General features: G+C 39.2%; 1 protein-coding gene and 1 long non-coding RNA gene across 2 annotated transcripts; one reads left to right on the top strand and one right to left on the bottom strand.

Moving 5' to 3' along the window:
- The first annotated feature begins 165 nt into the window (after positions 1 to 165).
- On the top strand, positions 166 to 7,435 carry LOC144182493 (uncharacterized). The gene is made up of 3 exons (XR_013324740.1): positions 166 to 254; positions 532 to 659; positions 7,319 to 7,435. It is a non-coding gene; the product is annotated as an uncharacterized LOC144182493 (long non-coding RNA).
- Positions 5,421 to 26,751, bottom strand: sema3e (sema domain, immunoglobulin domain (Ig), short basic domain, secreted, (semaphorin) 3E). Its single transcript, XM_077710259.1, has 17 exons — positions 26,040 to 26,751; positions 14,267 to 14,427; positions 13,574 to 13,633; positions 13,250 to 13,369; positions 11,139 to 11,232; positions 10,923 to 11,039; positions 10,394 to 10,536; positions 10,166 to 10,280; positions 9,857 to 9,926; positions 9,641 to 9,785; positions 8,722 to 8,947; positions 8,541 to 8,632; positions 8,366 to 8,407; positions 8,068 to 8,234; positions 7,533 to 7,600; positions 7,292 to 7,425; positions 5,421 to 7,083 (listed from the first exon to the last, which is right to left on the bottom strand). Exons 1-17 carry the CDS (start codon positions 26,158 to 26,160, stop codon positions 6,616 to 6,618), a joined length of 2,343 nt encoding a protein of 780 aa, XP_077566385.1. The 5' UTR covers positions 26,161 to 26,751; the 3' UTR covers positions 5,421 to 6,615.
- Between the last annotated feature and the right edge of the window lie 857 nt (positions 26,752 to 27,608).

Raw genomic sequence — 27,608 nt, 5'->3', positions numbered from 1 at the left:
GACCACTATGTTGGTAATATTGGCAAATAAAAAAGCGTAAATCGATTTATATATATCTATGAAATTTAACAGTAGTCTTTATTTAAATATAAAACGTTTGGAAAACAACAACAACAACAACAACAACAAAAAGATCCTCTCCTAATTATTGAGGCTGGAAAAACTGTTGATGTGTGGAGTTTTGTGTTTTACATACTGTCCCTAAACACACCACGCAAGTGACTGAAGAGACACGTGTGTTTTCAGAAGGAAAGGTAAGTTAATTTTGTCTAGTTTTCGTTTGTAATCGTCTTACTCGGCTACAAATAAACATGAAGAAAATCAGAAAGATGGTGTTGCTTTCTAAAATGTAGCGATCCATTTTTTTACCTTCAAATTTTCGTAAATAACATTAAAACAGTGCACACCGTACCCGTTGAAAAGTTTGAAAATGAGTCAACAGGTATGTAGATTGCTCATAACTATCATGTGAAATAGACATGGTGCCCTCTTTGCACTTCTCATTTATAGCCTCATCTGTTGTTGTTTTAGTGTTCAGGACCAGCTGTTAAAGTTGAGAGTGATGTAATGGCCATGATGGGATAAAGAAAGCAAGAAAGAAAGACGGGATTAACGAGAACTGGACAAGCACACCCCCTCCCGACAGAGTCACAAATGTGGTGAGTACACCCAGATTAATCATAAAAATACCTCATTCACACACCCGCCCTGCCTCGGAAATTATGTAAACATACAAGCATAGCAATACTAAAGGAAATTAGGTGCAATTTTTATGGGCATTTCTGCAAATCTGGGGTGTCAAAATCATACATTTGTGGACATACAAGCATAGCAATTCTAAAGGAAATCGGGTGCAATTTTTACAGGTATTTCTGCAAATCTGGTATGTGAGAATCATATTTTTTGGCGATTTAGGTGTCCTAGTTATAGGTTTATTCACAGTAAACACATAAAAGATGTATTTATTTTTATTTAAAAATATGAAAGTAGAAAACTGGGAATATTAAATTTTTATGGGTATTTTTTAAATATTTTTTAAAGAAAAAATGAAATATGGAAAATAGAAGATCTCATCTCATCATATAAGATTTTGAGGATTTAATTAACTTTAATTTTTATTCTAAAACGCCATAAAAAAGCAAAGTATCTCCTACATATGTATTATCTTCATTTGAATTTTAGCCCGGTCCATGAACACATGATTAATTTTATGGCCTGCACAAAGTGATGCGAAGGGGCCAGATCTGGCCCCCGCCCCGCCACTTTCATACCTGTGCAGTGAAATGACGGGACAAGAAACTGATGTTCCAGCCTTCCGTGCTTCCACAACAACAACTTGAACACACATCCTCCAGAAGTTACATGAATTAAATAATTAATTCAAATGGAATTATGCCACCTTTCCATATTTCCAAGAATGTGGTCCTTTTTTTGTTGAGATGCATCTGCTACCTGACCCACTTGGAGTCTTCTAGCTTGCATACAGGATAATTGAAAGTGTTCCCAAAGCAGAGACCCCCACAAAACTGAAAGAAATGAGGAGATGAGGGATGATGACTCATCTTCCCGACTTAGACTTCCTCTGCTTTTCATTACACACTTTTTTTTTAGGACTTTATCTAACGTCAACACTCTAGACCGGGCATAATTTTCAGCCTGCAGGTGATATTTCCTTTCCCTGGACAATCTGTAAATGACTTTTTAAAAACTAAATGCACGAAAATATTGAGGCAAATGAAAATCTGGGCAGCTAGAAAATTCAATTTCTGAAGTAATTGCGTGGGGATGCTTGTCTGTCATGGGAGTCACTTCCTCTAGATTTAATTAATTCATTTTGGAGGCATTTTTTGAGTCACTCCATCGTTAACCTGTTGCCATTAATGCAGCTAGATGCTGAAATGTTCCTTTAGATGTGCATATGTCTGTGTGTATACACATATGTCCATACATACATCTATACATCTGTACATCTGTACATCTGTACATCTGTACATCATATCTCTATAGCTCTATATCTCTATAGCTCTATAGCTTTATAGCTCTATATCTCTATATCTCTATATCTCTATATCTCTCCATCTCTCTATCTCTCTATCTCTCTATCTCTCTATCTCTCTATCTCTATATATCTCTATATATCTCTATATATCTCTATATATCTCTATATATCTCTATATATCTCTATATATCTCTATATATCTCTATCTCTATATATCTCTATATATCTCTATATATCTCTATATATCTCTATATATCTCTATATATCTCTATATATCTCTATATATTTCTATATATCTCTATATATCTCTATATATCTCTATATCTCTATATATCTCTATCTTTATATATCTCTATATATCTCTATATATCTCTATATATCTCTATATATATCTCTATATATATCTCTATATATCTCTATATATCTCTATATATCTCTATATATCTCTATATATCTCTATATATCTCTATATATCTCTATATATCTCTATATATCTCTATATATCTCTATATATCTCTATATATCTCTATATATCTCTATATATCTCTATCTCTCTGTCTCTCTATCTCTATATATCTCTCTGTATATATCCATATATCTCTATCTATACATCTATATCTATTAGTAAATTATAAGAACCAGACAGTATGCTGAACGTCGACCAAACCATGCAAACGTATGATAACTAATGGCCATGACGTTCTAAGATGACGTTCATACTGGGAGAAGATAACCAGCGTTGCCCTAACCAGAATGACGCACAAACTGTTTCAACCAATCCAAGATGGACACCACACCCAGACCAAAATGAGTGTTCTTGGAGTTAGATCGTGGTTAGAACAAAAAAGAACACGGGAAAGAATCAATTGCCAACATTTTTATACCACTATTATTATAGGTGAAATTGAAAGACTGCATGAATTTTTGGATCATTATGTGAGGACGACTACTAAAACTGCTTTAAACCGGTTGGCCAGATGACAGAAATGTTTCTTTTATTTCCATTTAATTGTCTTTTTCTCAGCAAGATTGAAGGTGAAACAGTAAATCCCGTTGCCGATGGCGGCTTCGATAAGCTCCAGAGAAACCCTATCAGAGCTCGGGCAGCCGTTTGTCCTTCCCGTGTAGGACACTTGGGTCTCTGAGCATATTTGTCATTGGCAAACATGCACACAAAATAAGCGCTGAATGCCAAGGGAATGCCAAACGATCAAGAACCACGGCGCTGTGTGTGAACGTGGCTTATCTCGGTGTTGCAGCTCCTCGCATTTAAGAGAGGTTCCCCTAAAGCAGTGTTGTCCAATCTGCAAGCCTCTTCTCAGTTTTAATTACTACACAGCAAATGCTGAAAATATCATTGATCTGGCAAAACAATCTTAAATACGCCCTACATTCTTTTACATTTGTAATTTTTAACACTTTGTGGGGTTACTTAAGCAGTGATAGAAATTCCTGATCATTTTACTCATTTTTCTATTAATGTCGATTTACCACATCACGACTTGGATCTAGTAGAGGCCACTTTCTACTTTAGGAAGTTAAATAACAGCACAGAAGGTTTTAAAGTTACAAATAATAGACGCCATAAAAACCCTGTACTGACATGGTGGTTATTCACTTCTCCGGGCAGGTCTTGGAACCCAATAACCGCGATAAACGAGGTATTACTGCATTTACAACCATCGTATGAAACTAGAGTTTCAGTACTTTCTTTTATACATTCATTCATCTTCCCGCTTCACATTTTATTTTCAACAAATAAAAGTAGAAGGGATTTCAAGTTGGCTCTGGCATCCTTTTGATTTTTATATAAGCGGCTCTACAGAAAATAAGAAGTTTGGATATCCCCTCTCTAATGGGATAAACGATAATGGCCTCCTACCCCTTTTAAGCTTTGAAGCATATTCAATTTTGCTTCTTAAAGAAAGCAAAAGATAAACTAAACTATGAATATACTGGTCGTTTTTAAGAGAATCTTTTAAATTGGAGCATGGATTGGACATCTATCAGAGTCAATGGCGGCCAGTGAGTTAAAAGTATGAGTGTGACCACTTTGGAAGAGGAGCCTGAGGTGAGCTTAGCGCTGTTGCACGTGACATTAGGAGAAAAAAAAACCGCTTTGATGAGGCAACGTGTTGAGCTGCTCCGGAGCTTGTTGCTATGGCAGCCATATGGAATCTATCAGAATCATGAATTCCGTCTTTAGATGCCTTCAGCACCCGGCTCAGGTGGACCACGGTGGAATTTGAATGAGTGTGAAAATTCCCCATGTGTGTGTGAACGATATTAGTTCCCCACCTTGTCATTCCACGGCTCAAAATGGACTATTAAACTAGAAAAAATATCTCAAGTCTGATGACTACATTGACCTGAAAGTCATTTAATATCGCTATGTGCAGTTACGGCTTGGCGTTAGGTCACTAATATTATGCCATTATTCAAAGCATTCAATTTGGAAAAAAAGTGGCCGAGATTATAGGCAGAATTGTAACTTCGTCTAATCAAGAAGTCAAAATCTTGACAACCTTATTTTCCTTGAATGGCCTTGATCCTGATCCATATTTTTGTATGTTACTTTTAAATGATAATATCAACAAGCCTCCAATACATTTTTACAGTAAATTCCTTACTTTGGCTGATGTCATGGTTTCAACTATGCAGAGGCAAACTGATACATAAACTTTTTTTAAAAGTAATTATATGACTGCATTGGAATGTAAAGTAGTTTGGAACCCCAAATAAATTTAATAATACAGCAATAAAAATTTCTTTCACTTTTACAAGTGCTTAAACTGTCTTTTATTTTCATTCATGTTGACAATACAAAAAAAAAAGTTTCCGGTGTTGATCCTAGTGGTTTTGTGTCATTTTGGCTGTACATTATCGTGAAAACTGTAATACCACAAACACAAATAACAACAGCATTACATTTTTTTTCCAGTTTATGTACGTCTAAAAACTACATAAGCCAGAAACAAGAGAATAAGTTATTATCGTACATCAGCATAATAATATTAATAATAAAATAATAAGGATAGAGGGCCTATACTTATAACACATGTACAGCTCTGGGAGAAAAAAATAAAAAAACTAAGAAATAACCACAAATTTGACAGTTTGTCTAATTAGCTATTTACAGGTACATTAAATATAATTTCTACACACACTTTTTTCAAATTTTATGATGTTAAACTAATTTAAGGAGTACTGGATGTCCAATCAACATTGACTTGGAGGGCTGGCAGCAATCATTTTACAGTCAAAATGGATTGGACATCTATTGACAACAATGACCATTTCCAACCAATTATTTCAGTTTGAATGAATTGGACGTCTTCGTTGTAAATGGCAAGTAATCAATTAAATATTATCGAATATTAAGAATTGATGGCCAAAACGAGACTACGTTTGTTATTTTTTCATTTTAATATTTGGAAAATTGTTTACATTTAAAGTTTTAATCATAAAAGCATCTAAAAAAATAATATTGAACAAAACAATCCTCTTCAAAAACCTAAAATAATATTATAATTATTATTATTTTCCATATTTTTCGCTACATTTTTGTACTAAATTAGAATACTGTGGCATGTATTTGAGCTTACATTACCAACTGGCATTTTAAACAGTATTAGTATGTAGACTTGATATATTCATTGCAGTGGACATTTAGTTCTATGCCATGAACTAACTACCAACACTGGAACTCCAATTATTGTCAATTATTATTTTTTTTAATGATTTCTTGTGGGCCCCAAATCTTTTCCAGAGACATTTTCTTTTTCTGTCATGACAGATACAGTGAGATACACATGCAGTGCGTTCAACAGCACTAATACAGTTGCAAAGAGACCATTGAGTGCATTGCGATTAATGGGTTCCGATCACTCTAGCTTGTATTTACAGTGTGTCTTGTCCCCACCAATCAATGTCCTTGCCACCTAAATGCTGTTTGCCCCCTTTCGCCCCAAAGCCTCCACGATTGGAGACCCCGGTTTTTCGCACCACTGACCGACAGCCCGTCGGTGACCGATCATCACTTGACAGCACACCAATGGCAAGCGCTGCATATCTTTTCAAAGTCAGTCTAAAAACTGCATCATCGAAACAAAAGGCCAATATGTAATGGCGACCGTTGGAATTTAGTAGGAAGAGTACAAAAAGTGCAACGCTGGAACTATCTTGTGTTCTTTTTTTTGACATTTAAATCGCTCAAGCTGTCTATAATCGGAAGCATTGCGGAAACAACCATTAACTCAATACGATGAAGCACAATAGAATATTAATGGTTGACTTACACTAAGGTATATTGAGCTACGGCCATGCTAATTTAGCCAAGTGCTAAACGTGTCTGTGGTAAGATTCATTCAAGATGAAAATCTTGGTAGTATCTTGGCTTGGTCTCCAAGTATCAATTTTAAAAAAAAATCATGCATGTTTAGTTCACTGACGATCCTAAATTGTCCAGTGGGAATCTTTCCTGTGATGTAGAATGTAATCATCTGCATTATTTAGCATTTGTCTTGATTTGTTTTTGTACAAAATCCTACTAAATCCACGAAGGGAGCGATGTGAGTGTGTGATGTGTTAGTGTAAGTGCGAGTGTGTTTCTGCTCTCAGGTGTCCAAAGTATGTCTGGGAGCTCTTTGGCTACCTTCCGTCAACCTGATTTTAGCTTTCTTCTCACCTCTCGAGGAGACAAATCTCTTTTTGCTCTTTTTGCGCTTCTTATCGGGGCACCAAACCCTCTCGCAGTATTCATCCACTCTTTGGGCGTCCCTGTAGTCGACTAGCTGGAGGAAATCTTTGTACCATTGCCTGGAATGGGTGCCCGGCAAAGCGGCCCTTGGGCTGAAACGGGTTGGGGGTTTGACTTGGGACTGGCATTGGGCTCCGGTTTTGTCGGCAGGTCTGATGGCATGGTTCAAAGTGTCCCCGCTGACCACGTTTAAGGTGACGCGCAATAAGGTGTGCACGTAACCATGTTCTACCGTCTGGCAAACGTAAATACCGGCGTCAGAACTGCGGACGCTAAGGAAGAGAAGACCGTGAGGGGTCCAGATCACATGCTCGTCCTCGTGAACCTGCACAGAGGGAATGAAGATGATTTTAAATGGGGAGTTTGTCAAATTATACAATATTATTCCACACTACAGGGTTCATTTGCCCTGCAGGGTTGACAAGAATACTATTGGTTTTAAATTTGTACTATGTTGGATCTTGGTGGGCTTAGGGGTGTGCTATGACAAGATTTTTACAGAATTTTACAGTTTGTGAGCGGCTGATACTCACCTCTTGTTTATTGTCTCCCTTTTGTAGGAACCAGAGCACCTTGGCGTGAAGCGATCGAGGAACACAGTTAAGCAAAGTGCTATTGCCTTCCACTCCATACACGGTCTTCTCTTCGGATTTGTGCCATTGTTCATCTGGATTAACAAACAGGTTTGTGGATCATCTAGTAGTACTGCCGTTTCTATTCTTATAGCATCTCTTTGACGTGCAGGGCAGTTATAGCCTTTTCTTTTCCACTCACCATCAATTTGCAGGCCGTTGCACAGCTGGACGGCGTTGCCATGACGAATATCCTGTCGCCTGAATCGTCTGTTGACAAAAATGGAGGTAGGCAGATTTTGAGTTGGGAACAAAAGCAGTGCGTTTGTCGTATGAAATATTGTATTTTTTGGACTATAATTTGAACCTGTGTATAAGTCGCAATAGGCAAAGTTGCGATTTACGGATGGCATTTTTTTCATTTGATCAGAAACCAACAACAAACATATGTTAAATTAACATTAATAAAATGGAGAACAACTGGCTAAATAGGCATCTGTTAACATATAATTTTCAGATAACCATACATATATATTTCATATTAAAAAAAAAAATACGCATGAGGTTGTTGGTGTTCATAGAATAAAAAATAGTTTATTTGAGTGTTAGTCGCAGAACAATCCAAACCATGAAAAAATATGCATCTTATAGTCCGGAAAATCCGAGCTCGTTCTGGTAGTATATAGATATATATATTGATATTTTTTGAGTGAGTACTTTAGACCACTTGGGCTTACCTTTTGGTGTAGACTCCAGCTGGATAGTAGCTAGAGCAGGTGAAACCATCCCAAGCGCAGTAAGGGTCTCGAGCCAGGCAGCAATCGGCACATTCCGAGCCGTAGAGGGCGCACTGGTGCAATTTGACCTGAGCAATACCCGCGTCCGAGCCCACGTACAACTGTTGCTGGAGATGCCCCAAAAAACACAGAGAGTAGGATCAATATGCTTAAAAGTCGAAGGAATAATGGATGTGGCCAATGTGACAGATGTGATTTGACAGGGTAGAATATGCACATATATATTCTATAGTCTTACCCTTTTAGGTGATATAATCATCTCTTTTATTGGGGTTGGAAACTAGAGTGGGTGGAAAAAGGTTGGTGTCAACATTGGTAGTCAAGGTGACAGGAATAATATGTGAGAACATACATTTTAAGTTTTTGTTCATTTTAGTCATGGACTAAATATGGAATCATTGTTCTATTCACACCTCAAACACTTGAAGTTCCTCCAGCAGCACTTCTTCTATTGTGTCAGCGTCTTTGTTGTAAATTGTGATAACTTTGAGAACCAGTGAGTCATCTGACGGGAATGAGTAACAAATGGCAGATTGTTTTGATTAGCGTCTTGAATGGCCTCAATGTGGAGTGTGGTTGGAAAATTGCCAGTACCTGTCCCGATGTATAGGACGTGATAAGGTCCATCCTGGGCTTGGACCATGTCCACCGCAATCTGGGTCAACTTTCTGCGGCTAGGCTCGGTCTGCAGGAAGACCGGCCTTTGGCGTTGTGGTAGAACCGGGCGATACATCACGGGGTGGGAGCGCACAAAGCGGAGGACCTCGTCGGGAAACTCCTTAGAGCTGGTGAAGCCACCGCCGTTGACCTTGCTGGCGCACTGTCAATCACATGACAGGTTGGCCACGTTGGTAAAAGAAATTCGAGTTAATTGCATTGGCAAGGTTTTGCACTCGAGATAACAGAAATGACGGCGCGCAGCGGTCTGACCAGCGGGAGGCGACCGACAACAATGTGAACATCCAGCACGGTGTTTGACACGCTCACAGTGGCAATTCACCCGAAAGATGTCAGTCAAAGATGAGTGCATAGTGGCGTGAAAGCTTCGTGGTGGAGCTTTTGGAATCAATTCAATAGGCCCAGGGAAACATCATGCATTTTTCCCATGATTTAAAGCAGTTATTTGACGTGTTGATTAGTTATCCCAATCACATTTTTTTGTAGAGGAGTTCAAGAATGTCTTATTTTCTTTGATTTGTAGTCAAAACAGTGTTCTTCTACCGGTTTCCGATCGTTTTCTGGGAGGGAAACCTATCTTCATTCACCCTCTCCAACTCAAAATGGATAGGGCATCTAGTCCCATCAATAACACCCAGTGAGTTAACTTATTTGACCAAAAATAAACGTTTTTGGCCCATATGAGCTCTAATTGCTATGAATGTGGCTCCTGAACCAGCCTGAGGTTGACATCCCTCCTCTATAGAATATGCCATTCATTTGGATTTTAGGGTAATTATCAACACAACTTGTTTTGTGTTTTTTCTTCACCAAAAATGACAAAAGAGTTAATTACAGAACCAGGTCGAGGGTACGGGACTCTGTCCTCCGAAGGAGTCCAATGATGCTCAGGTCTTTCCCGGAATGCAAACGGACCGTTAAATGCTGCTCTAATGTCGTCCATGTGGTAGACACAAACTGCGTAGCCTTTAAATACGGCACTGCAAAAGGATACTTTGATTAGAGATTGCTTCGTTTTTGTACAATGAAATACAAATCTTGCTTTTTGTACCTTGTTGTGCTAAAAAGACCAAAGATTTCTGGGTTTTTGCCATCCTTGTTGTTGAGCACATAGACATCCTCTGAAAAACAAAATGTAAATTCTTTTATTTTGGAACCTCCACAAAATCTTATTCCTATTCTAATTATCTGCCTTAGTAAATGTTTTTTTGAAAATCGCTATTTCAAACTTTGGAAGGCAGAACATCAGAAACTATTAAGTCAAACGTTGAATCTAGATCCAAATTAGCTATTAAAATGTAAAGATAAACTGACTATTTTTGGTCCAGCATCCACTACAGTATGTGAAACACATGCTTACCGAGTAAGTCAAAATGAGTATCAATGCCATCAGGTCCAGCCACGGAGCAAATAAGTCGAGTTTTTAGAAAGGAGCTCCATCTATTGACCAGCATCCTTTGCCCTCCTTGATCATTCTGTGGTCGTGAGAGGACACAAAGTGACGGATGACTGCAATCTCAGCACTTTAGGCCTCAAGATGAATTTGCTCCCGAAAGAAGACCGCAATAACAATATATCACATTCTTACCGCACAGACTCGTCCAATGCGGGTGTATACGGCCTTGTTGACGCCCTCTGCATCCACCTCACGTTCGGTGAAGAAAAAGTAAACTTTGTCATCGTCTTTGTCGTCGTTGTCAGGAATAACCGCTGAACCGACAAATCTCGGCTCTGTCGACCGAGAAATTTGAAATCAGTGGTGCTGTGGGTTCCATATGTGACAGTTGGTCACAAGAACAGATCAACTTTGGTTGGAGGTGGCTCCAGCATAGAAAACGGTGATCGGACGTTTGGCCGCCGGTCTTTTGGTCGCTTGTCTTTTGGTCGCCGGTCAAAATTTGACCGAGAGTTTACTGTTGAAACTAGCTCTCGAAATGATATTCGGGAGATCGTTTAATATCTAAGTACTGTTTTTTTTAATCTAAGTACTGGTTAATATCTAAGTACTGTTTAATATCTAAGTACTGTTTAATATCTAAGTACATTTGCCCGGCGACCAAAAGACCGACGACCAAACGTCCGGTCACGTAGACAACGAATGACCTATTTCAACTAACCATTGAGCTGTTGCCTGTCATCCCTCTCAGTACGTGTGTATGTGCGGTTATTCAGTCGACACAAGGCGGCATCGTTCTCCCAGTAATCAGTGTAGAGGCCCACGTACAACTCTCCACCTTAGATAAACAAACACAAATACAAAAAAATTATCAGGACACCAAGACGGCAGCATAGCAGGGTTTAGAAACATACAACCATACTATTTTTTTGGCTACCTGAGAGTGTGGAGGTGCATGGACTGTTAGAGTTGAAGGGACACCGGCCTTTTCCGCTGGAAATGCTGTCCTCTTGCAGAGTGAACTGATTCTCCTGCCAGTGCAACAGATAATATGCTTGAATATCAGAGTGATTTACTCCTTTACATTTATGTGGCTTCATTTTCTATTCTCACATATCCTCGTAATTGTTGTAGGGGTGCAGGAGCCTATCCTAGTTATGAGCAGTTGGCCTGGTGACACCCTGAATGGGTTACCAGCCATAGAAAAAATTTGAGGATTAGAACTAGTGATTTCTCAATTAAAATATTTTATTTAATATTACTTGAAAGAGTGATTTTCAACCTCTCCCAAATGTTAGTCCACGGAAAATGTTTGGAAATATTGTTTCCTCCACTAGAGAGCACTCATGATCTTTGGATGGGGATATTTCATTTCTGTACTTTCGAGTTGGATTTCAATGATTTTTGTGTATTTTTATGGCATAGTATGGCCCTGTCATATATTATAGTACAATATAATAATTACAACATGGCATCCATTACTCGAGTATTCGTTTCACCGAATACTTTTTGTACTTGTACTTATGTCATTTTTTTACATGACTACTTGAGAAATAATATTTTCAAGAATCTAATCTTACACGAGTATCATTTTTGGCTACTTTAACCACTCTTGGTTAATAAACATCAAATTGGCAAGCATTCAAACAGAAACAAGCTGTCGCATCTGAACATAAGACGGATCGTGATATATGGGGTGTGATGGAAGCCTGTTTTTAATATACTAGTTACTGTATACAAATCATGCGGAACTTGCTGAGGACTCTCTGATGTCCAGGTGGCATCCACCCACCCACACACACACACAGGGGCTGTGTCTTTGCAATCATCACTGGTGGTTTCGAACTGTCAGTGATTTATGGAAGGTTCTGGAAACCCACTGCGCTGTGAATACGGCTCCCCAGATGACTAAGGCTAGCTCTAGGTCACCAAACACTAAAACTAAAAAATCCACTATTTTACTTTAGGACAGGGTTGCCCAAACTTAGGCTTACGGGCCACTGGCGGCACGCTTCCCGTTTTTTATCGGCCCGCAGAAAATGATAAGAATATTATGGAGGTAGCATCTCTTCGTTTTCATTCAAGATAGGAAACTCTGAAGGATTTCAGGATTTTGTTTTACATAAATAAATTTATATTGATAAAATAAATAAGCTTTCTTTGCTGTGATTTAGTTTTGACTAGCCGTGTTCTAGAAATTTAGTTTCAGTAGTGTAAACAAAACGTTTTGATTTTTTAAAATTGTATTTATTCCTATTCAGTCTATAGTTAACTCCTGAGTCATTGTATTTTTTTCCAAATGCAAAAAAATAATCATATTTTCACTGCCATTCAGTATCATTGCACCTTTGAAATCTTGTTTAACACACTTTCCTCAATTTAGAATTGCTGTTACCGACACTTCTCCGTGGTTTGCCGATAGCAGTGCGTCAGAGACAGGAGATCTGTTTTCAATCTCCTTTGGAGCAGTCTATTATATACTATATACTGTACAAGGGTGGAACATAGAGGGGGGTGAGGTGCTAGTGGTCTAGCCGGTTCGAAAACCTGTGGCAGGGGTCCGCAAAGTATTCCACAAAGAGCTGCAGCGGTTGCAGGATTTCATTCCAAGCAAACAAGACGGCATAGTGTAATGAGTTGATTGCAGTCAAGTGCTGCTTATTTTAGAAAAAAACACCATTGGTTAAATTGTTTGGGATAGATTAATGAAACCAAAACTTTAGGATCTGGGCTTGGTTAGATGAGAGGACAGTATGAAACAAATGTAAGATGAATAACTTTGTCTTTAAGTGTTAAAATATTTCTTCCAGCAACCCCCACAAGGCTTGGCTGGCTGTCTGTTCGGGGCCTGATCCATTCAAGGGGCCTGTTGACACTCATTGCACCCGGCCCCTGTTCACATTTGTTCCGCTACCGATACTGTATCAAATGTGAAATGCAGCCAAATGCTGAAATATAAGTAGTCCTCAGCAGTTGACTGACATTTTGAGGCGATAAATCGTTCCAAGACAAACCACTGCTAACTCGATGCAGTGTCATCATACTCACCCTTCCTCTGTGTCCCACGTGTACAAAGGCGCAGATGGGGTTAAAAGATGCAGTTCCGCACACCAAAAGATGTGTCTGGTTGTACTGCTGTAAAACCTTGATGTAATTTGCGCACTCCATCTGTTGGACAAATTAGCAGGAATATATCAACGAGGTGATGACATTGCATGGGAGTGTTGCAGGATCTAGAAACGTGTCCTGGAAAAATGCCAGATGTCTGTTGAGTTATCAATAATGTCAATAGGTCAGGAATTCTAGATGAGGGCTGGAATTGGTTGGTTGAAATAGCATGGACAATTGTCTGGTACGCATTTATTGACATACCTTTTCCCGTCCCTTCATCAAGCATTCTTCTATTTGCGTTTCAGTGCTGGCCCACTGGATCTGGGAATGAGTGAAGGGAATGATTAAAGGTACGCAGTTGTTGACGCTGCTCAAAATAGGACTGGAGTTACGTCTACACTTGGAGTTGAAATATAGTTCTTTACACGGTGGTAACTCTACAAATGAATTGAATTCATTCTAGGACCTGGTTTGTATGTCCAGATGGATTTTCCTATAAGAATGCATTAGTATTTGATTAATTTGTTTTCCATGGCCCCCAAAGATGATGGAAAAATCCTTAAAAAACACTGCAGGTATTTCCATAAAAGCATTTACACATTGTAAATAGGGAATTAAAGGCATTTAAATTGTCATCTTAATTTAGGAAATGTAGGAAGTAGAAGAACGTTAAACCTTCGAGATGAAGAATTTTAATCTAACTTAACCACTGTGTTTTCCAGACTTTAAGTTGCACTTTTTTCACAGTTTGGCTGAGTCTGTAACCTCTAATCAAGGTCTTTTTTTCCCACTTTGACCGCTTGTTACTGTGTTGTGTTTTTGAGGCTATGACTATCCACAAAGCTATTCATATGTTGCAGTACCAGGGTCAAATTTTACATTCTGTGTCGAAGCGTTCGTATCTAGAGGTACATATGTCAAAACTTGCACACCAAGTCAGATGATCGGCTTTACCTCGCTGTGTTGTGTATCGACCTGATCCAGGCTGAGCGAGAACAGGCTATTCTTGGCCCCGACGTAAAGTCTCTCATGGCTTTCGTCCAGCAACATGGTCTGGGGCTGAAGAGGGACTCCATTTCCTTGGAAAACCCAGGTCCTGTTCAATTGCCAGAGTTCTGTCAGGATAATATCAACACAAGAGAGTGAGGATTAAGCAAAATGATGATGACAACGCCACGAGCTGGGTTGCAGTGTCATTCATTTCTTCATTTTCTGTACCGCTTAACCTCAGAAGGTTTCACAAGGGGTGCTGGAGCTTCACCCCAGCCAACAATGGGCAGGCAGCAGAGGACAGTATACAGATACAAACAAATATAACAAAGTACAGGCTGTATTTAAGATTCTTGTATCAGTTCTATTCAATGATATTTTCAGACTTTGCTTGGGGCCAATCAAAACAGGGCGGTGAGTTGCAGGTGGCCCGCAGACCATAGTTTGGACACACCTATACTAGTTGTCTATTGATTTAAGTAGCCTAGTCATTGCAGCTGACTTTGTGTATTTCAAAATTTTGGTCAAATTGAATTGATTCAGTAAAACAACCAAACAAAAAAAAGGACTTGACCACAAAAGCCATCTCGTGTTTATATGATGCAGTCATTTTCAAATATGCCTTTTCAAATCATGACTAATGGATATTACCTGTTGTTGTCGCCTTCCTGAAATTGGTCTGAAATTGACTTTGCGTTTTGATACTCGATATTTATAACTGCTATCAAGTGGCTTGGACATGTTCTGCCCCGAAAAAGACATAAGGTCGAATTACATCCTGAAGGCTGGAATGGAAGTCTCAATGGTCATCTAATGACTGGACAGTGTACTCAAAGGAAATAAAGGGGGATGAATTGCAATTTTTTATTATGGCCATTTGACAGTTTCATAGCGTTAAGGCTGCACTCTAACATTTAATATTGTTGCTTCTGCTGCAAAGTGCTCTATAAACAAAGCTGAGTTAGGTTTATTGTGGCTATATACAATATCAGTCCGGACCCTTGAATTCCTGCAGATAGAGCTTTTGCTTTCAAAGGAGTTCAGACGTTACGTTGACATAACTTAAATTGTCGTTGACGGCGATAGACCAAACAATGGCTGCTGGATTGGACGTCTACCATTGATGGAATGTCCATAGTTTGCTTTTTTTGGTCAAAATACATTTGCTGTGGACTTTTTTGGTGCGGTTCCTTTTAATGTTGAAATGTTTTAAAGTGATACAGAATTGTATGGCAACGGCAGTTGTGTGTTGCCAACTAGTGGATGGGAGTAGAAATGCTGCCACTTATTATTTCTACCAAAAACACCCGACTGTTTTGGCCTTTTTTTGGACTCTCCTGTGAAATCTAATGTTTTATCGTCAGGGTTTTCCCTCCATCTGCCCCAGGTAAACCCGTAATGTGCAATCTATGACACTAGTGGGTTAATTTATTATCCTCCAGTGTGTGAATGTTCTCAATCATATGTAAGAGAAAGAATGGATTGACTCATTTATACGCATGTGTTTCAAATTCTACGCCATCTCAAAGAATGGACGACAGTAAAACTAGTGGCCTATCTTTGAATCTCCTCACTTCATCCCATGTGGCAACCCATCCTTTTCTCCCTTAAGTGTGTCACATCATACATCAATCTGCCTGTCATTTGGCAATAATAGAACAATTTACAGAGACGCTCTATTAATGTGTTATTAAGCCGTAAGAAAACTATTTGCCACGTCTTCGGGAAAAGAAATACCACACGGTTGACAATCCTTCTAGCCCAGCTTAAATTCCGTAGAGATCTGCTCATGTGTTCAATATGCAGAAAGTGGATGCACGCAAACGTGCGTCGGACGACCTGATTGAGACTGACAGGCCGTTGCGCTAAACCTGCTCTCCATGTGCTGCACGCGCTGGGTGCAAATCAGCAGAAACACTCTCCTAGCCTTCGGGGGGTGAATAATGAAAAGGGGTGATGCTGAATCCTACGTGCTTCCTGTAGGTCTTAAGAGCCTTGGGTTTGAGTGGAAAAAAAAGCTTTCATTGTTCCCAAAATGCCTCAACCAGGTGTCCTTGTGAATGGAGAATGGGTGACCTGGTGAGTGTTACATTTTGAAAGGTTTACATGGGCAACCAGGGGGTTTGATTTAGGAAATGGTCGTACTCGATCTTTACACCAGACCTCAATAAATGGCTTTTAATTACTTCCGGTCTGGTGCGAGCCCATGTTTTGCAGGGTGATACAAAAGCAAGCTCGTTTGCTGGCCTTGATGACAATAGACGTCCAATCCAGTTTGGACTATTTTATTTGTGGAGATCAATTGAAGGATTCCTTCCGTTTTTTTTGGAGTGAAATCTAATGTTGGATTTGTATATGAAGTCATCCTAAGTTTTGAAAATAGAAGATTTGTTGCTCATGTTAAGACTGCAATACATGATAACATTGCTAACATGCTGCCAGAAACATTTTGGATCAGCTGTTGAATCTAAAAAATCCGCGGGTAATGGAAGGGTACACTAGGAAACCTAATAGGTGTTAAAGACCTCTGACATTTGGAACGTCAACTGTAGCTGTTCCACTCCTATGCCGGATGTGATACGAAGACAGTTAAATTCCTCTGCTAAGAACAATAATTCTTGTAAATTAGAGTAAAATCCCTTTGCAAGGGTGTGAGTTACCAGCACAAAAAAAATCTCTGTTTAAGGTGGAGTTCTTGGATTAAATACCTCACCTAACGCCAGCCACAACAATAGAAAACGTTGTTCTAAGGTCTGTCTACTTGCTGAAGTTGCAGAGGCTAATTGCTGGATTGGCTTTCCCATCGTCTGTATATTTTAGTGAAATCCGACCATCGACATAGATATAGGGAACGTTTATCCCATTTTCGGGTTTCAACTATAGCCAAAGCCCACACCGTTTGTTTAAAAGATTAGGTATCCTCATGGAGCCAGTGAGTGCAAGTGCGGTAGTACTTTGTTTTCGATTGCGCTACACATATGGGAAAACAAGGACTATTTGTTTGAATAGCATTGCGTGTGGAATTGCTAGGTGCTAGTGAGTGAGGTACCGTGGGCAAATATGCATTGGCGCTCCCTGTAATTATCTAATCGGCACACGTGCATCTCTCCGCGGTGGCTTGCCAGTTTGACGGACTTTGGCTAGAAGACGGCATTCCATTCTGACGCTTGAGCGTCAGTCAGCCTGGCTCAAGAAACAAGGAACTCCTTCATTTCGGTCCGCCATCAAAAGCTGCTTGTGGTTATTTAGATGACAGACGTCGACGGCTATTTAAAGTGATGCCTTAAATGGCGTGCACGCCAAAAGCCTTTCCTCGTTCACTTCCCACTTGTCTTGTTCGATGACGGCGGGGGGGTGATTGCGGTTGACGTAAGCGTACGGTGTAAGGAAGTACTGTATTTTCACAACTATAAGGCGCACCCTCAATGAATGCATATATAAGGCGCACCCTCAATGAATGCATATATAAGGCGCACCCTCAATGAATGCATATATAAGGCGCACCCTCAATGAATGCATATATAAGGCGCACTGTATATCTGTCTATTTTGGAGAAAATGTAAGACTTAAGTGCGCCTTATAGTCGTGAAAATACGTTAATTGCTATTGACTTCCAGGTATGAAGCACTCACTATACAGTCACCTCTAGAGCCAGCCATTGTTGATGTTTTGGATTTTTTTGTATAAAATCTTGCAGTTGGGGGAGTTATATGATGGAAGATTTTGTAAACTAAGATGGCATCTGCATATTTAACAGTATTGTTTCAGTTCAGGCGTTTGTGTTTTTTTTAATATCCGACAGTGGTGGTTTTTCGTTTTTGGTTTTCTGTTTTTTCCATATATAAGGCGCACTGTCTATTTTGGAGAAAATTTAAATCTTTTAAGTGCGCCTTATAGTCGTGAAAATACGGTAAATAAAGAAACAGGGAAGGTGGGAAAGAAGCAAAGTAGGAGATTTGACAGATGAATTTAGAGCCCAAACCAGGAAAATAAGTCCTGTTCTTGTACCATTAATGGCAATAGTGATCTGATCGAGCCAAACTGGTTTGGACATCCATCGCCATTTATATTTGTGGTTGCATTTTCTTTTAAATAAAGGATAAGCATGAAACCTAATGCCGCCTTCGCCATTAAAAAAAAATGCTCAAGAGGTTTTTTTTTATTTTTTATGGGTGGTTGAAGTCATTACTATGATTAACATGACTGCACTCTCATACTATAAAACCCAACAGGTGTGAGCAGGCAATCGCCCCACTCTGGATGTCCCCTGTTATTATGTGCAGCTGCAGTACTGATAAAAAGGCAACCAAGGGGAATTTTGCAACTGATTTTTTTCAGATCTTCCTCCTCAAACTTTGCTTCCTGTCATCCAAAATCTATTCAGAACTGTCTTTTCTAGCTAGAGATGTGGAGAAAGATTTTTTTGAGGGTGTTCCTCCTTTTGGCCGAGATCCCACATCAAATAGAAAAAAAGAAAAAGGGAAAAAGTCCCCCCACCCCTACGGGCGCGTACTTTCATCTGATACACGATGGAAGAAGATGCAGACGTTTTAGAGCACTGCAATCCAAATAAACATTTGCATTCGTCTGGAGTGTGCGCGGAAACACGGAGACGACAATGTTTGCCAGTGAGCAACCTACTTTTGCTTTGCGCGTCTCTTAGCAGCCGGTTGGTGTGGAGGGATTTTAGTTGCACAAAGCACATCATAAAAAACTCATCATTCACTTTACTTGGAAGCTTGTCTTTTATGCTAAAACTTGGAGTTGGCGCACTGACTGAACAAGGGGAAAAAGTACTTTAACCCGTTTGGGGATAGTCGGTACTTCTTCACTGTTGTGGCAGTTGATAAAAGAGGAGAATTGATATTGAAAGAAACTATAGGCGTCCAATCTAGTTCAACTGGGAGTCCCTGGAAGCCCTCATTCGATCGTAATTGAAATGGATTGCATGTCTATTGCTGTCAATAGGAGTTCACCTATGTGAGTTCCCAATTGATTTAAAAAGCAAAATTGATACAATTCAATGAGGCAAATTTCACTAGGCCACACTTATTTGACTTTAAATCTTATTAATTATGTTTTTCTTATGATTCATTGCTTTTGTAATTTGCATTTTTAAAATGTCCATCTTATATACGTATGGGCAATACTAATGCTAAAAAAGGATTTTAAATAGAAGCTGCAAAATTGCTGCGGGGGCTATAATTGGTCCCTGGGTGTCACTTTTGAGACCACAAACTCATACCAATATAACCTCATCTGTTTTTCTGAACCACTTTATCCTTATTAGGGTCGTGGGGGGTGCTGGAGTCTATCCATGCACACTCACAGCCATACCTAGAAGCAATTTAGAGTGTCCAATCAGCCTACCATGTTTTTTTTCGAATGTGAGAGGAAATTGAAGGCCCGGGGAGAACATGCAAACTCCATACAGGTGGACCGACCTGGATTTGAACCCCTAACTCCAGTGTTGTGAGGCCGACGTGCTAACCACTCGATTCACCGGGCTGTCCAATTAATATAATCACGAAAAAAAAACGTCATCCGAGCCTAAAAGTATCCTTTTGTTACTATTGCTAACTGTATGAAAAAGGGTGGGGAAAAGACTGAAGGAAAGAGTGTCCTTCAGCTTTGTGTATTACTGTGGTGTCCCACGGGGGTCGTGGGGGTTCACCAGGCTGCACTGTGGCTGTGTTGCTATTATCGAGAAACAACCTTATGTTCAGGAACCCCACCTCCCTGCTCTCGTGTTTGGACGTGGGCCGGGTTTGTGGTGCTTATTCTAAGATGGATCCCACACAGAGAGTGAGGAATTGTGATTCTTATATTGTGTCGCACTTTTTTTTTTTAGTCAGTAAATCGCGAATAATGTCGTTTGACTTGAGTAGTTAGCAAAGTGTGAAGTGTTTTCTAAAAAGGAGTACCTATTATGTAAAATGATTGCAAAGTCTCAAATTGTTATGCAAGTGACACTACAACATTTAAAAAAAAAAAAATTTCAACATTTTTTTTAGTGTGGATTCATGCAAATTTTTCTTAAATATTTGTTTTCTATTCTAATTATTTATTTTATGTATGTATATGCGAATATAATTATTATTATACTCAAAAATTAAGGTAAATAATAAATATTTTTTCTTTATTTTCATCTTTCTCAAATTAATATGACCAAAATAAGGAAAATGTTAATATAGTATCTTAATTTTTCTTATATATTTAAAAAAAACATTTTTTAGTTCATCTAGGAGAAAAAAATGATAACCTTTTACATTTACGGGCCTTGTGAAACAACAAAGCGGGCCTGATTTGGCCCCAAGCTACAAGTTTGACTCCCTCAATCCTTTCCTTCGTTTTCCCTGGTGAATAGTTTCTCTGTGAAAAGAAGGCTCGAGTTATCGGCGCCTTGTGACACGCCAGAGTCCTCTCCGTGTTTTTTTCACGGAGAAAAGGTCAGACATAACACTGGAGCTTCACCAGCTGCCTTCCCCCCTTTGACACCTGATTAATGAACACACATACACTGTGGGAGGGCAACTGTCCACAGATATACACAGACAAAATGAGGACAAGAGGTGAAAACTGACAAGAATTTTCTTCCCTCTGTCAACGTTCCGCTCACCTATCAAGGTGCAAAAACCGCCACAGGAGAAATTATCATTCCGGCATTCCCCGCCTCGGAGCAAAGTGAAAGCCCCGCTATATAAGAAACTGCCAAATATTTTAAGTGACACTTTGTCCCTAGTCTGAAATTACAGAAGAAAAAAGCCGCCAAGGTCTTCATTACACTGTAATTGCTGCCTGCCTAATCACTAATCTCAGCCTATTTTCACCAAGTATAGTTTACTCTCCCTAATGACATGGCACCAAGTGTTTAACTTGGTCTACAAGAAAAATACTTCCTGGATAAATGTAGCTAGACTTGACTGTGGTTCACTAAAAAAGAAAAAAAATGAGGTCCATGGTGTCGATTGGCTATACAGTATCTGGCGTAAATGTTAAAGCAACGTTGAAGAACTTTTGGTTTTCTGTGATTTTGGCGACGCCAGTGGACAAAAGTGGTAGTGTTTTGTTTTATGATAGACTGCATTTCCCATGAGGACGTATACAGTTGTCGTAAAATCATGAAATCCCGTTTTTTTTGGTGTCTGGGCGAAGAATGACTAGCGACCAGGTCATGAATCTGAATGTGGCTAAACAATATCATAAAAGATGATGTTTTTTATAATATAAATCCAATTCACGTCATCTCAGTTAGTACGTGGCTAAACAATATCATAAAAGATGATGTTTTTTATAATATATATCCAATTCACGTCATCTGTTAGTACGATTTAATGATGTTAGTTTCATGCAACAATGGTCGAGAATAGTGGCAGACAAGATATATATATATATATATTAGTGTTTATTACAAACGTACCTTTCAGAGTATTTTCATATTCCGCTTGTAGAATTGTGGCCTGAATCAGTGTGGCTATACAAATGAGTCATTTTTTATGACTGTAGTGGATATTTTCCCAAATTTTGTTGCCCTTGTCCAAACCATTTGTAATGAGCCGGCTCATTTTTAAATGCCAGCCATCAAATACGCAATGTCGAGTCACATTTTGGTGTATACAGTATGAGGTTAATATTGCAGCAGGACGTTGTGAGTTTCTGTTGCCATGGTAGTACAGGCACCCGTTGGTTTTGCGGTTCTTTGTAATGTAGGGCGTTTTTTTAATGCTCTTCCAGCTGGCCACCTCTGCTTTTACACTATCCAAAGGCACTGCTGGATAGGAATACAATTCCTGCTTCTTTAATGGTATATCTAATTAGGTCATTGACAGTGTGTAAATTACATTGACCGCTTCTCAAGCCTAACCATCTAACTCGCCTGACACGCTCCCACTGTGAAACGTTCCATTAGCATCACAATTTATGATTTAAAAAAAAAAAAGCAGAGCCGCAGCCTGGAATATTAGCAAAATTTTGTATCCGAGTTGAAAACATGATCTAGTTTATCTTCCAATAGGGAATTCATCTCTGCAAAACTGCAGTGAAGGAAGATAATAAAGTGGTCGTGCAACATTAAGGTTACTTTCTGCTCTAAATGCAGCTTGGAAATTTGGATCGTAACTCAATGAAATGTACCATTGAAGTACAAACTTGGAATGTGGACAGTTTTGCTGTTATCTCATATACATTCGTATCAAACACATTTTGAAAGAAAAGGTTGCGATAACTGTGAATCCCAACATCAAGGCATGCAAATATTTTTTTTCGTACGAGGTCATCCAAGACTGATATGCAGATCTGCCCTCAGGAATTTATGTTCAAAAGCAAGGAGAAAGTGGATGTGAGTCTCATTGATTTAAGCAGGTTATGCATACAAGGATTCAGTGCCTAACCCATTTTTATTATGACAGTATTCAAAAAATTATATGGCCACTTGTCTTGGTATCCCAGCCTTTAATAGGGCATCGTATAATAGGCTGCCAATGATGGCGCCATCCAATTTGTCAGCTCTCCCAGTCAAAAGGGACTAGTACGATCAAAGGCAGCTAATGAGCTACTATCATAACTATTAATAGTAAATTGCGTGATTGTACCCACTTGTAATGCCCCTCCATACCATCTGGCGGTGATAGGCAGAACGTTCATCTGGGGATCCGATATTAAAACCGTAAACAAAGTACTGTATTTTCACGACTATAAGGCGAACTTAAAAGTCTTAAATTTTCTCCAAAATAGACAGTGCGCCTTATCATCCAGTGCGCCTTATATATGGAAAAAAACAGAAAACCAAAAATGAAAAACCACCACTGTCAGATATTAAGAAAACACAAACGCCTGAACTGAAACAATACTGTTAAATATGCAGATGCCATCTTAGTTTACAACATCTTCCATCATATAGCTCCTCCCCCACTGCAAGATTTTACCCAAAAACATCCAAAACATCAACAATGGCTGGCTCTAGAGGTGACTGTGTAGTGAGTGAGTGCTTCATACCTGGAAGTCAATAGCAATTACCGTATTTTCACCACTATAGGCGCACTTAAAAGTCTTACATTTTCTCCAAAATAGACAGTGCGCCTTATAATACAGTGCGCCTTATATATGGAAAAATGTCATTCATTGAAGGTGCGCCTTATAATGCGGTGCGCCTTATAGTCGTGAAAATACGGTACATCTTACTTTGCACTCTGACTGTGCCTTTCAGTAAATAAAATGCCAGATGCACAAGATAAGAACACATTTTTACTTGTGCCTGGTGCAGTACCGCCAGAGATGAACGAAACCAAGCGGTTGAACAAAGAACGTCTTGGTCCACTTACCTAAAGGCACCACACCACCTTCCTTCCTTCTTTGTACAGTATTTCCTGGGGGAATGTCTGATGGTCATGCTGCCTGACGCCACAATCGTAAATGTTATCACTCTTTTGTGATGTAAAATGGCATCCGAGGCCTCTGTCAACTAACATCAGTCGTACGGGTGTAATCACTATTGTTAATATTCCATTCAGTTCTAACAATGGCTTGAGGCACCTGAAGGCCAAAAGGGCTGTGTTCATTCATTAACCTACATTTTTTTGAGTCTCTTTGGGGGGGGGGGGGGGGGTGAACGAATGACATTGTTACATTTAGGGGGATAGGTGGTCTTCTAACAGATATGTTTACTTAATCGTAAGCTTGCGGATGGGTAATATGTTAGAAATATACCCTTTCTATTAGAATTGTTCATCCTTGAAGTGGATTCGGCAGTTTGAAAACTTCCAGGCTGTTATGATTGAGGTGTTATTTTTCTTTATGCTGAGCGAAAACATTTGAATCCAACTTGGCACACGCCATGAACCGCATACAAGCCAGCAGTTTGTGATTATTCATTTCATTTTAGGGAATATGTACAGTCGGCAGCCACTCGCAAACCGCAATTTTGAGCAAGGGAACAATAAAAAAAAAAAAAAAAAAAACAATCTCAGTCATTGACGCAGTGAAGCTCCACAGCTACTGCATTTCTTACACAATGCATTTAAAAACAGTGGTACCTCTACTTATGAATTTCATTGGTTTCGTATCTTGGATTTTTCGTAAGTAGAGTCGTTCATAAGTAGCAGTACCACTGTTTTAACTCATTGGCTGCCATCCTCGAAGTAAAATCCAAAGCAAAAAAAGTTGGTAAAGTAAATCAACCCTTTCTTGCTTCACAGATGTAACTGCTGACCCCAAAATTTTGAAAAGGTTCAACAACGGTATGTGTTCATAAGTTATTGACCGTTCAAATTCCACACCTTTACCCAACCATGACTAACAGGCTTATGTGGAATCACGACTCTGTTGCAATGGAGATCAAAGAAATGTATGAGAAAATGACAGTGTTTACTCTGTGGAGATTATACGCCCTTATCAGCATCTTCAACAAGTGAACCAGAAATGTTGTCCTCATTCAGGATTCCAGACTGTCCCTAAACACAAGCATTTTGACTCAAGTTTTCATTCACTCGCGCGATAGTATGATGGAAAAAATGTGTGTATTTGCTGAAGAAGCTCAATGTAAGAGAAGCTAATTCCTAGGATGAAGCAAAATTAATGTTTGAATTTGGGTTGAGTTGCTTAGAAACATCAAATCCATGTGATTTAACATGAATGTTTACTTTGCAAGTCTGTTTAGATCTTGATTACTGCGCCAGTGGGAAATTAAAGACAGCTGCATGAGGTTCATCAGCCAACCCATCAGATCAAAACGCATTTCGCCATGATGCGCTCTACACCTGAGTTATCGCTGACAGCCAATCAGGGTAGAGTTATTGCCAATATTGAAATGAGGCAGATGAGAGATTCAATTAAGGCATTGCTTATTTGCATGTCGCATAATACTGAGAAATCCTTCTGACTCAGCCGTTAGTAAAAAGAAAAGTACTAATTATGACGGCTTGAAAAAATCAGTGTTTGCAATTGAGGGCCAAACATGTTATTTTCAGAGTTAAAAAGATCAGATTTTTCAAATTATTATTGTCTTTTTTACTTTTTAGGTAACAACACTCTACCTACCATTGACAGCAATAGACGTCAAATTTATTTTAACTAGGGCTGGCAACAATGGAATGATGCCACCCAGCCAGCCTTCATGAAACATGATCACTTTCTATGGCAGTTACAAGAAATCGTAAGTATGTTTTATAATATTTCTACAATTATTTTTGCACTTTTAAAACAGACATGTCCAGCGACAGCAAAAAAAAAAGTCAAGTAATCACAACTGAAATAGTTAAATTCAACATAATGGGTGGTTAACTTTATACGCTTAAGTTTTTTATATGTCAAATATAATGTTTATATAATTGGTTTAATTTTCAGTGAACACCTGACTCGTAAAAAGGCACTTGTGATTATTTTTTTCATTTTTGTTGCTTTGTGGAAATCACCGTGTTATATGAATACAATGTTGCGATACCTCTGTAAAACTAAAAGCAGAAAAATGCATTTGCATATACTTTTTTTTACCCTAAAAACATAACCTTGATATCGAATCGGGGATCGGCTTCTTAAAACCAGGTGACCCGGACTTCAATTAAAAAAAAACAAGATCGGGACGTCCCTAACTTCACTAAAGAACATCAAAGTTTACCCCAAAAAAACTGTACTAAATAATAAAAGAGCACATTTAAACATACCAATTTCCTTCAAAAACCAAATCAAATCATTTCCTAATTTCCCAATTTCCCAACACTTAACAAAACTGCACATTTCTTACCTTTATGTGAAAGCCTTATTCTGGGATAAACACTGTTGACCGTGCCGTCAGTCTTCGGCACCAGATACAATATGAGAACCAAAAAGCTGGTCCTGAAGCAGCCTCCCATCATTACGTTCATCTACGAAAGAAGCTCAGGGAGGGATGCTCTATGCGAGCAAAGGGACGCAGCAGATCTTGCTTAAAAAAACAACCAAAAAAACAAAACAACAAGAGAAAAAAAACAGGAAACTACGCAAAATGAATCCCCTGGAAGGTAACAGTCCGTTTCTGGCTCATCATCGCAGCTCTTCCCACTTCCTCGCAGTCTCCCCGCTCCCTTCTAGCAGTCTGCTGGAAGCCGCATCCACCCACAAGCGAGCTGGGAGGACAGCGCCGACTATTATTCTCTCTCGCTCTCAGTAACCAGGGAGAGGTCCAGTTGCTGCCTTCACGCTGCAATGCTCGCCGCTCTCCATATGTTGGTCCTTATGTTTGTTGGTGTGGATGTTGAGTCAGACACGCTTTAAAAAAAACAAAAAATGGAGAGAATTCCACGTAGATGATCCATCAAATCTCACTTGCTTTTAGTCTTTCCCAGCAGGCGGGAAGCGCCGCAATGCTTTGACTCCACTTGAGTCCTCTGGAGTCAGTCAATGTTTGGACGGGAGCCCGGCAGAAGGGTTGAGAGAGAGAGGGGAGGAGCCGGGAGCCTCACGCCTGGCGTGCGCTCGATGCGTTCAGGGCACCAGAGTGAAGCTTGTAAAAGCTCTGCCCAAACAGGAAGGGAGGATCCCCAAACCTCACCTACAAAAGTGAGTCAGTAAAAGATGACTGCTTAAAGCGCTACCGATCTGGCCAAGGGCCATTCAACGTGGTCGGAATGGTCGCCCGAAAAATGAGCTGAACTTTATGAAGACGTCCTTATTAATCACAATGGTGACCCGTAATTAGACCCTATTTTTCCAGACTAAAAGGAAAGAAAAAAGAATCAGATTTTTGTATTTACATACAATATACATAGATTTTTTAAGGAGGAAAGTTTGATTTTAAATGCTTATCTCATCATTGTCATAAATCATAATCATGACATGACACCTGTCATAAATTGGATTTAGTGTTTATGACAGATGCCACTAAGTGTTATGTCACTTTGGATGTAAAGTTGACATTGTTTCCAATCTTTCTGTATGAGGGCAATTAATGGCATCTGACATGACAGGTGTCATGTCATGATTATGACCATCTTTTGACAGTGTTTTGACGAGCTTATGTCAAATTGAAAGTAATTTAAAGTACTTGAGAAAGTAATTAGTACAAGCCATTTAGAACTAAAAATAAGACAAGATAATTTTTATTGACCTTGTATAAGCATAAGGAGAATAAAAAAATAACTAGAAGCATAAAAACACTGGTAAAATAGAAGACAGAAGAAGAGTACTGCCTAAGCAGTCAAACTCAAAGCATCGACATATTTCTGACCTCTTTTCTCTTTGTCATATGACTTTCCCTGCAAATTGAAGTCCACCCATTATCAAATTATTTCAATATTCCCCTGTCTGATTTGTACAACTTTTAACCCCTTGACCC

This window comes from Stigmatopora nigra, chromosome 2 (genome assembly GCF_051989575.1).
Source record: "Stigmatopora nigra isolate UIUO_SnigA chromosome 2, RoL_Snig_1.1, whole genome shotgun sequence".
Taxonomy (NCBI): domain Eukaryota; kingdom Metazoa; phylum Chordata; class Actinopteri; order Syngnathiformes; family Syngnathidae; genus Stigmatopora; species Stigmatopora nigra.
Note: the sequence above shows the minus strand (reverse complement) of the source record. Positions and strands in the feature narration are given on the sequence as shown.